The sequence below is a fragment of the Vombatus ursinus genome, unplaced genomic scaffold, assembly GCF_900497805.2.
Source record: "Vombatus ursinus unplaced genomic scaffold, bare-nosed wombat genome assembly UNPS02014932.1, whole genome shotgun sequence".
NCBI classification, from domain to species: Eukaryota; Metazoa; Chordata; class Mammalia; order Diprotodontia; family Vombatidae; genus Vombatus; species Vombatus ursinus.
Window position 1 is genome coordinate 9,130,055 of NW_020954710.1, and position 11,099 is coordinate 9,141,153.

The window sequence follows — 11,099 nt, forward strand, 5'->3', positions numbered from 1 at the left end:
CCTTCCTTCCTTCCTTCCTTCCTTCCTTCCTTCCTTCCTTCCTTCCTCCTTCATTCTTCTCAACAACAACAGGTAACAATGAGGAGAATTATCTCAGCAACAAATCAGAATATATTGTTTTCTTCTTCTTCCTTCCTTCCTTCCTTCCTCCTCCTCCTTCTGCTCCTTCTTCTCAGCAAGTCACAACACAGATGTCTATTCCTTCTTCTCAGAAGCATATGGCAGAAGAGAACACTTCTGCCTCTCACCGGCTGACTAACCATCCCAGCAACAAGTGGCAATGAAGAGTTACAGTCTTTTCTTAACACAGTTCTGCAATCTGTCTTCCTCTTCTAACTTTTCCTGGTTCAGTAGCTAGGTCCTTCCTACCAATAACCCCATCTTAGCTTATGAATAGTAACCAAAATCTCATCTTCAATCTATAATAAGGTAAATTACATTTGTCCCATAATCATAAAACTGTTCTGACATTCATGTTTCCCAGGTTATTAACTGAAAAGATCTCCAGTTTTTCATGTGTAGATCACTGAAGTAGACTCCCATGTTCTACAGTTTGTCATGGACAAATGAGCAACAGCTATCGCAGAACTCTGAGTTAGATTTAATTCAGTAACTGCTTCTTTTAGAAGGCAGACATACCTCAAACAAGTGAACTTTCAAGGGTCATTCCCTAATCCTTATATTAAAAAAAAAAACTATGTTCGTTTTGAACATATTTCTTACTGTCATCCATTGTAATCAAAGAGGACCAAAACGGCGACATGATGTCAGGATCAATGTACCATGTGTCCATTTGTGGCTGATCAAACTAATACAAGCTCGGAAGGCTCTACCCCAGGTCAGACACAAATAGTCCATATGAACATTTGGGAAAGAGATGTCTCTAAATTTGCGTTATCCCATATACTTTTTTTTCGCAAGGCAATGGGGTGACTTGCCCAGGGTCACACAGTCAGTAAGCATCAAGTGTCTGAGGCCAGATTTGAACTCAAGTCTTCTTGAACGCAGGGCTGGTGCTCTATCCAAAAATACGGGTCCTGTCTTTTTTTTTTTTTTTCATCCCATATACTTTTTTTTAGGCAATTGGGGTTAAGTGACTTGCCCAGGGTCACACAGCTAGTGTCAAGTGTTTGGTCTGAGGCTGGATTTGAACTCAGGTCCTTCTGACTTCAGGGCCGGTGCTCTTTCCACTGCGCCACCTAGCTGCCCCCTATCCCACATACTTTTACATATGTGTGTTGTATATGTGCTTGCTTCTTCTGTATATACTCATATACATATATGTTGTCTCCCCAAAAGAATGTAAGCTCCTTGAGAGGAGAGGTTGTTTAATTTTTTAAATCTTTATGCCAGTGCCTGGCATAACACTTGGCACATAGTAATTGATTAATAAATTCTTCTTGATTGACTGATTCTGTTGGAGGGAAGCATTGTGTACACAGATTAGTAAATAATAAATTCAAAGTAATTTTTTTTGGTAAGGGATCATGGACAAGGGGAGGGGTAGAGAGAAGAAGAATCTTATACAGAAGGGGCCACTTAAACAGTGCCCTGAATGGATCTAGAAATTCCAAGGGGCAGATGTGAGATGGGAGAGTGTTTCAGAGACACGGGTAATACTGTATACGGGGAACATCTTTCACATCCACCCTGCTCACACAACCAACATCATGGTTAAGCCCCTCATTGCCACCTAGCTGGACTATTGCAATTACCTCCTAATGGATCACCCTACATAAAATCTCTCTCTCATATTCAACTCACCCTCCACACAGCTGCTAAAGTGATTTTCCCAAAGCATGGGTCTGACCATATCGGTCTGCTCTCAGTAAGCTCTGTGACCCCCTATTATCTAAAGGTTCAAACACAAAGTCCTTGTTTAACATTTAAAGCCCTTTCATAGCCCCAAACTACCCTTCGAGCCTTATTTCCCTGCTTGCTCTCTATGGTCTAGTCAGCCAGGCTGGTGCCTCTGCACTGGCTGTTCCTTTGCCTGGAATGCCCTCCTTCACCTGTACCTCTTAGAATTTCCTACTTTCTTTTCATACTTGGCTTAAGCACCACTTTCTGAATAAAGCCCTCCCTGCTGATGGTCAGAATCACACTCTGTTGTGTCCTGCCCACCAAAATCATCTCTTTTGTAGATACTCGTGTATGTGCCCATTGTCTCCTCCAATAGAATGTAAACTCCTTGAGGACAGGAACTGTTTCACTTTTCTTTTTGTACCCTCAGCACCTAGCACAGTGCCTGGAACATGGTAGGTGTTTACACATGATTGTTGATTGGCTGACTATGAGGGGGAGGAATTTGTAAAATCAGACTAGAAAGATAGAATGGCCCAAGATTGGCTTTAAGTGCCAAACGAAGAGTTTTTATTTTATACAATGGTCAATAGGGAGCCAGTGAAGGTCTTTAAGCAGAAGAGTGACCTGATCAGACCTGTGTTTTATAAACACTCATTTCAATGATTGTTAGAAAAGAGGAATATGCCCTTTAATTTTGGGCATGATACCTAATAACTGAATTGGGTCCCAGTTCTGCTGTCTCTAGAAACTGTTTTTATTGATGTTGTTGTGGTCACTGGGCATATTGTTTCTTTGGTTCTGCTTTACTTAATGCAAGTCTTCCATGTTTCTCTGAATCCTTCATATTCATCATTTCTTATAGCCTAATAATATTCTATTGCCTCCACTTGAGAAAATAGGCTGTGGTTCCCATTTAGAGGTTTCTGATGATGGTCCAAGATATTCATGCTAAAAATTCTCAATAGTGACTTAAACAGTAAATAACTGTAACTAATATTATGAATTATAGATTAAATTACCCTAGAGGTTCACAACACATTTTTATTGTTATTATTGAAAGGGGTTCCTGGTACAAAAAGAGTTGGGAACCACTGACCTAGGCCAATATCTTCTCAGCAAGACATAACCCTCATGATATCATAGGTCTTCTTCAGGAACAGAGGATGGACAACAGCATTTTCTCAGAGCAGATCCCATCTACAGAACCATGAAGTATAAGAAAAATTGGCAGCTAAAGTCTCTGCCCTCACCTCATCCTGGGCCACTTGTGCGGTCCGATAGTCATCATTGCGCTCCCGATTCCTTCTTGTTCTCTGCCAAGAAATGAGAAGTTACAGTTAGTACCACTTTCTTTCTCCCATTAGTTACATCTTGTCTACTGAACACATGAATTCTTCACTCTAGCCTTCCTCCAAGGTCTACTTGAAACATGGAGGTGAACCTAACATTCTCGAAGGTTCTATCAATGAACCATAAGACCTGAGGTGGGGGATGGGGGTGGGCACTTTGAGTTGGAATGACTCAGAGTATAAGCCCAGAAACACAGTGTGGCTGCCAAACTGGTATCGGCCTGGTGAGGCTGAAAGAATTTAAGTATAGGGAGTTTGCTATAAGGTAATGGATTTTGAGGCAGCTAGGTGGCACAGTGGGCTTGGAATCAGAAAGACTCATCTTCGTGAGTTCAAATCTGGCCTCAGACACTTAGTAGCTGTGTGACCCTGGACAAGTCACTTAACCCTGTTTGCCTCAGTTTCTTCATCTGTAAAATGAGTGGAGAAAGAAAGGGCAAACCATTCCAGTATCTTTGCCCAGAAAACTCCAAATGTAGTCATAAAGAGTCAGAAATGACTGAACAACAACAAATGAATTTTGGAAGCCACAGCAAGCATGGTGTGCTGGAAGAAGAATTGAATTTGGAGTTAATCTCAGGTCAGCCACTGTCACCTGGATGACCTTGGCCTAATCACTTTAGCTTTGATGGTCAACTAAGAAACCACAGGGTTGGATTAGACAGTGCTGTGTGGGTAAATATTTAAAAACCAACCCCGCCTCCCACAAAAAAAAAAATCCAAAATGTACACAAGACAAACTTTTAAGTTGAATCTGCATTTTAAACATTTTCTCCATCACTTTTTTAAGTCTCTGCAATCAATAAAACAACAGGTCAAACTCCGATTTGCAGCATTTGTCAATTTCTGAGTTGTAAATGCTCACACTGAAAATTCAGTTGAGCTTCCTCCAGCACAACCCTAATTAGATGGCCACTGGGGTCCCTTCTAACTTTACATGGTTCTTTTTTTTTTAAATTTTTATTTATTTATTTATTCTTAGGCAATTGGGATTAAGTGACTTGCCCAGGGTCACACAGCTAATAAGTGTCAAGTGTTTGGTCTGAGGCCGAATTTGAACTCAGGTCCTCCTGACTTCAGGGCCAGTGCTCTATCCACTGTGCCCCCTAGCTGCCGCCTCTACATGGTTCTTAACCTGAGGCCTATGAATTTGTTTTTAAAAATATTTTGATAACTATCTTTCAACATCACTGGTTTCCTTTGTAATTCTATGTCTATTAAAAGTCTTTTGATAACTATATTTCAATATCATATATAAAAGATTTTTATGACTATATTTCAATATTATTGGGTTCCTTTGCAATTGTAGGTATAAATAAAATATTTTGGTAACTATATTTCAGTATCATTGGTTTCCTTTGTAATTCTATGTCTATGAAAATATTTTCATAACTATATTTCAATATCATATGTAAAAGATTCTTATAACTATATTTCAATATTATCGAGTTCCTTTGCAATTGTAGGTATAAGTGAAACATTTTGGTAACCATATTTCAATATCATTGATTTCCTTTATAATTCTATGTCTATTAAAATATTTTGATAATTATATTTCAATATCATATGTAATAGATTCTTATAACTATATTTCAATATTATTGGGTTCCTTTGTGATTGTAGATATAAATAAAATATTTTGATAACTATATTTCAATATTGTTGGTTTCCTTTGTAATTCTATGTATTTTTATGCATTGTTTACGCCTTTAAAACCACGATTCTAAGAAGCATCCCATAGGCTTCACTAGACTGCCCAAGGCTTCCATAGTACAAAAAAGGTGAAGAATTCCTACTATAAGCTCTAAACTTATAATCCTTTGATACCTGAAGCAAGGATGAATGGTGTTCCCCAAGGATGGAAGGCGACTCAGGAGGGATGAAATGACAAAATTTTTAAAATATGAAATAAATGCAAATACATGCAGTTTCCATGGTTTCATCAGCAAAGGAAATTTCAAGGATAGAAAAGTTTTGTCTATCTCTACAGACAGGTTGCAACCTGTTTATGACTTCATCAATAAAAGAGTAAGAGAACTGGGGCCTGAGGCCCAAAGACCTTCTGCCAGTGTCCACAGAGGGTTGCAGAAAAAGGAAATGGAAGCCTCAGACTTCAGTTATGTGAGAACGCGAAGGCCCTCAGGCTCTAGCTGAGCCAGAATCCAAGCCATGGCAGCCACAGACTAAAGGCTGAGCTTTGTGACCAAGTGTAGGCAAACAGGAAGGTAGAAAAAGCGCACCACATGAACTGCAGGCTGCTCGTTCTGAGAACATAAGTCATTCCGGAGCATTTTAAAGCCTGCTGTTGAGAGACCGTTCTTAAACGAGGTACACCCAACCCCAAGGTGTCAGTGGAGAGATATCAAGGGCTCGTGAACTTGGAATAAAAAAAAAAGACATCTTTATTTTTGCTAAGCTCTAGCCTCCTTTGTAATCTCATATATTTTATTTTATGCACTCAAAAACATGATTCTGAGAAGGAGCCTATGAACCTCATCAGACTGTCCAAAGGGGTTCATGGCGCCTAAAAGGTCCAGGTTTAGAGATTTCTGCGACTCTTAAGATCTCTTAGGTTACCCCCATTGCCTTCAGATAAACATTCCATCTTGATTTATAATCCTAAGGCCTTTCCCCCTATCCTATCAGAATCAAAGGGGAGACTTGAACCCAAGTGTTCCTGACTCCAGCTCCACTCTACAGGTCTACTCAGAATCCCTATGATCTGGAGTCTTGGGCCTTCCAAGCTGAAATTCCTTCTCTAACTGCCCTGGCCAGTTCTTGCGTCCTCATCCGTGTTACACTGTTTAGCAGTTCCAACAGCTGGGTTTGAATCTCAGCTTGGCCACCATCATCTGTGTGACCTTAGCCCAATCATTTAATTCCTCTGGGCCTTAATTTCCTCATCTGTAAAATGATAGGGTTGGATTAGACACAGGGCTGTGCTGGTCAATATTTAACAACCAACTCCCCGAAAACAATCAAACAAAAATGTATGTAGGACATGACTTTTAAGTGTAATATACATCATTAGCATTTTCTCCATCACTGTTAAGTCTCTATAATCAGCAAAGCAATAAATCATGCCCCGATTTGTAGGGTTTGTTGATTTCTGAGGTATAAAACTGGAGAAAATGATTTCCAACAGTTTAAAACTGATTAGAAATGATCTCCTCCAGCCTCTTGGTGGTCACACAATGGAAAGGTTGAGGTGTGAAGACTGTAACACACTTCTGAGCCTATTTACTTTTTGTTGTTTGTAAAAAAGCACTTGAGATGGTAGAGTCAGATGCAGCCCTAAAACAAAGCATCTCCCACGTGCATTTACAAGACTCTTGGTAGAGATGAATTTGTTCAACCATCCTTTGATTAAAACAAGAGAACGTAACATCTGAGAATGTCATAAGTAATTTAAGAGTATTTTAAAGCCTGTCATTGAGAGCAGGACTTCTTAACCTGAGGTACACAGACCCCAAAGGTGTCAGTGGAAAGATTTCAAGGGTTTGTGAACTCAGATGAAAAAAATAGGTGGGTGCTTGCTAATATCTTCACTGCTAGAGTAATAACAGTAATAGCTATTATTAGCTATTGATAATGAAGGATATTCCCCTAAAAGTACAAACAGAATTCAAGTCAGCCAGAATTATTAAGTGCCTACTGTATGGCAGGAAATGTGATAGGTAGGCACTGGGGAGGCAAAGAGAATATAGAACAGTCCCTCAACCCTAGAGATTTGGATAAACTGGGTTTTTCAGAAATAGTTGAAGCAAAAATGGTGGTAGCCAAAGTGAAGGTGATTGACTGACCCTAAGAAAGGTATGATCAACACGTCAGAGCGGGTAGAAGGGTCACATCCCACTCTCCTTGCAGTAGACACTGGTGGGGCTTGTCTCTAACACAACCAGGCTTCATGCTCATCTGTGCCCCCTAAAATCCACCTCTATTCCACCCCCAACCTCCCTGGGCATTTCCCAATTAGCCCAATTCTGAGTTGGCTGTTGGCTCTTTGGGTCAGTTATAACCAATCTACTGCCACCATGGAACCCACAACAGTAGTGACAGAGGTACCAGTGGGAAAACCCCCAGCATGACCTTTTTCTGCACCATTTCCTTTTGGGTTTGGGTGGGCTACAGTGAGTCATTTAAAAAGGGCTAGTATGGGTGGGTTATGAACTGTATCACAAGCTTCATTTTACTTTTCCTTCCATATCTACCTTTCTTCCAAACTTCCCTATTTCTTTTTTAAAATTTATTTTATTTTCCTTTACTTTTAAATTTCTATTTAGTATTTTATTTTTCTCCAGTTACATGTAAAAACAATTTTTAACATTCATTTCTAAAACTCTGCAACCTTCCTCTTTCTATCAAGGGCACCACCATCCTCCCAATCCCCCAGACTCACAGGCCCAGCACCATCTTTGATCCTTCACTCTCCCTCACCCTCCACATTCAATCGGTTTTAACCTCCATAATCTCTCCGTCCCCTCTATGTACCCTTCTCTCTCCTCACAGCCACCACCCTAGTACAGACCCTCATCTCTTGCTTGGACTACACTAATAGCCTCCTAATTTGTTTCTCTGCCTCAAGTCTATCCCCATCGAATCCACTCAACTGCCAGAGAGATTTCCCAAATACAGGTCTAACCGTGTCACCCCCCACTACTCAATAAAGTCCAGTGGCTCCCTAGTGCCTCCAGGATCAACTGCTTTATCATCTTTGTCTTCTCCTTCAGAAGCTGTTATTCTCCAAGTTTTATAAGGTTCAGGATTATTAGTATATGTATGCAATTTATATAATAGGGAAACATTGGGAGCGTGAGCTCAAAACATTTTTTATCGAGAGGGGTGCATAATGAAAAGGGTTTGGAGGCTGGTCCAGAGAAAGAAAAATTTCTACCTTTTGGCTGAAATGATCAAGAAAAATGTGTGGGTCAAGCACTTTTCTGCACCTACTATGTGAGTTTCCTCCTCTTCCTGCAATCTCCAGGCCAATTCTTCATCTTGTTGGAGCTGCTCCTGACTCTGGAGCTCCAACTCAGCCATCCGCCAGTTGATGGAGTCTGTGCCGTCATGTTGGGGGTGACTGACATCTAAGCAAGAGGAAGCAATCAGAGCCATCAACTTCAACTAGGATTGAAGAAAGGATTTCTAGAGCAGAGGTATCAAACACACTGCCAAGGGGACCCCCTAGTGCTGCCCGAGCTCGATTAAAATGTAACTGGGAAGTATTTAACAAAATAAGTAAAAACACAATAAAACATCAATAATGTTACATTTTAAAACTAAGTCAACATGTGGTCCATATGGGGACCCTTGTGTCCAGTTTAGTGGCCCCTGTTGACCCCAGCTGGGTATCTTGCTTTGATGTCTGTATCTGAAAAGGGGAGTTTTTTAGCTATAAATTTTTTTTTAAATATCCATGACACGGTAGGTAGAGAGCCAGCCTTGGAGCATGGAAGACCGAGGTTCTAGACCTCTCTCCGACCCGGACAAGCTGGGCGCCCTTCAATCACACGCTCTGCGCTCTTCGATCTGCAGGAGGTCTTATCTTCCTTCAGATGGCAACGGTTTTCAGCAATGGGACTTAGACACCGTAAGGAGGTGTCCCCAACCAAGAGGGATGAAATTCGAAGACTCTTAAGTCCCATATGAGGAGCTGACCTACTTCAGCAGAGGAAGCTCCCTCCCTGGGAATTCCCTCTGTTGACTGAATCTCAGGTCCAATCCTTCAGTCTGCCTCTACCTCCCTCTTCCCCAAACCACATAAGCTTTAGAGAGCCCGAGGGTAAAGAATGGTTCTCTTCAGTGGAAACAGCTCTTTCTTTGGAGGCGGGGGACCGGGTCCCATTCTGACGCCATCTTTCCCTTGGGTGTCTTTGGGCAAGTCTTCATACCCCTGGGCTTCAATTTCCTCTTCTGCAAAACCAGAACACCCCTGAGGTTCCTCCTGCCTCTACACCTATGATCTACGATCTAGTTGTGAGGAAATTCTTTTTTTATAGCAGGGCTAAATTGGTCTCTTTTCAACTTCCCCCTATTGTTCATAGTTCTGCCTTATGGTGCCAAAGAGAAAAAAAAAATCTAATCTTTTTCCATGGGCAGCTCGGTGTCTCCGTAGTGCACAGAACATCAGGCCTGGAGTTAGCAAATTCATCTTTGTGAGTTCAAATCTGGCCTCAGACACTTACTAGCTGGTGACCCTGGGTGAGCCACTTCCCCCGTCTGCCTCAGTTTTCTCATCTGTCCAATGGGCTGGAGAAGGAAATGGCAAACCAGTATCTCTGCCAAGAAAACCCCAAATGGGGACGTGAAGAGTCAGACACGGCTGAAAAAATGACCAAACAACAGCAGTCATCTTTCTCCTCTTCCAGGTGATATCCTTCAGATATCTGAAGAAAGCTGTTACGCTCCCCCTCACCCAGCCCACTCTTACCCAGTTCCTTCAACCTGTTCTCACAGAGCATGAACTTGAGGCCCTTTGCCATCCTGGTTACCTCCTTTGGAGAGTTTATCGATGCTTTTCTGGAAATGCGGTGTCCCAACTGACCACAATGTTCTCAAGTACAACATTCCATCTCAGTGCTCTCAGAGGTTGAAATAGAAAGCTTTCCTCTTCATTTCCTTTTAGGAAAAACAACTATAATCTTTATGAAAAGACTTTCTCCACTTTCATCTTCTTTATTTCTTGATTTGGGAGACATACCACTATTTTTTTTTTTTAGTGGAGGGAAGCAATTGGGGTTTGAGTGACTTGCCCAGGGTCACACAAGTGACTCAGACATAAGTGTCTGAGGCTGGATTTGAACTCAGGTCTTCCTGACTCCAGGGCTCTATCCACTGTGCCACCTAGCTGCCCCAGCATACCTTTATTTTTGCTGTGAGTGAACAGGCAGTATGGTATATTTGCTGTTCAGTTATGTCTGACTTTTCATGACCCCATTTGGGGTTTTCCTGGCAGATACTGGAGTGGTTTGCCATTTCCTTCTCCAGCTCATTTGACAGATGAGGAAATTGAGGCAAACAGAGGTTAAAGGACTTGTCCAGGGTCACATAGCTAGTGTCTGAATCCTGATTGGAACTCGAGACTTCCTGACTCCAGGCCCAGAGTTCTCTATCCACTGTGCCATAATTGGTGAAATATGTGTGATTTTAGACGGCATTCAGTTTCCCATCTTTTGGCATCTTTGCCATTTTTCTGGATGTGAGGTGAAGGCTTAGAGTTGTTATGCTATACATTTCTCTTATTATTGTTTATCTGGGAAGATTTTTCACATGAATGTTTCAGAATATGACAACTTTGCTTGGATCTTAAGAAGAAATATGAGAAGGCATGCCCCTGCCCACTTACAGCTCCCATTTCTTTGGAGAGGTGGGGGACTATGGGTGTGGAACGCTGTGAAGAATGTTGGTCTTTCTCAAAGTTTTGGTTAATTTTGCTGAATTTTTTTAAATCTTTTTTTTCTTTCTTGTTTTAAGAAAAAAATTATGTTGGGAAATGTCAGTGATAGAAAAGACAGAGGTATCAACAAAAATTGATAGTGAAAAAATAAACCACCACCACCAGGCAGGGACTGGATTCATTTCTGCTCTCCTCCTCAGTTCTATACCTCTCATGCTGTGGGAGCTTGGAAGGGAAGACGCCTCTTCTAACTCTTGCAATTTCTTGGCTATTTCCTGTGACAGGAGAAAAACAAATAAGCAGGAAAAGGAATAAACCAAAACACTCAGGAAATAGCCCTTGGGAGCCCTCTTAGAAATTTGAAGCAGGCTGGTGAAACCTATCCACATCACTCAACTTTGTTTTGTACACCATGCACTTGTAAAAAGTTGGGTATTCCTGCCTCCTGCCACAGACACAACGTTTAGCATAGCTATTACAAGGTTTTTACCCTTCCTACCTTCCTTCCTTCCTTCCTTCCTTCCTTCCTTCCTTCCTTCCTTCCTTCC

The 11,099-nt window shown here is 41.4% G+C and overlaps 1 protein-coding gene across 1 annotated transcript in view; it reads right to left on the reverse strand.

The window, feature by feature from the left end:
* LOC114029430 (coiled-coil domain-containing protein 50-like) overlaps positions 1 to 11,099 on the reverse strand; it is a 57,763-nt gene that overhangs the window by 14,089 nt on the left and 32,575 nt on the right. The window contains exons 6-8 of the mRNA XM_027843863.1: positions 10,760 to 10,826; positions 8,106 to 8,242; positions 3,057 to 3,119 (exon numbers count right to left, since the gene is read on the reverse strand). Coding sequence (XP_027699664.1) covers positions 3,057 to 3,119; positions 8,106 to 8,242; positions 10,760 to 10,826 — 267 coding nt within the window. The remainder of the gene's footprint in view (positions 1 to 3,056; positions 3,120 to 8,105; positions 8,243 to 10,759; positions 10,827 to 11,099) is intronic.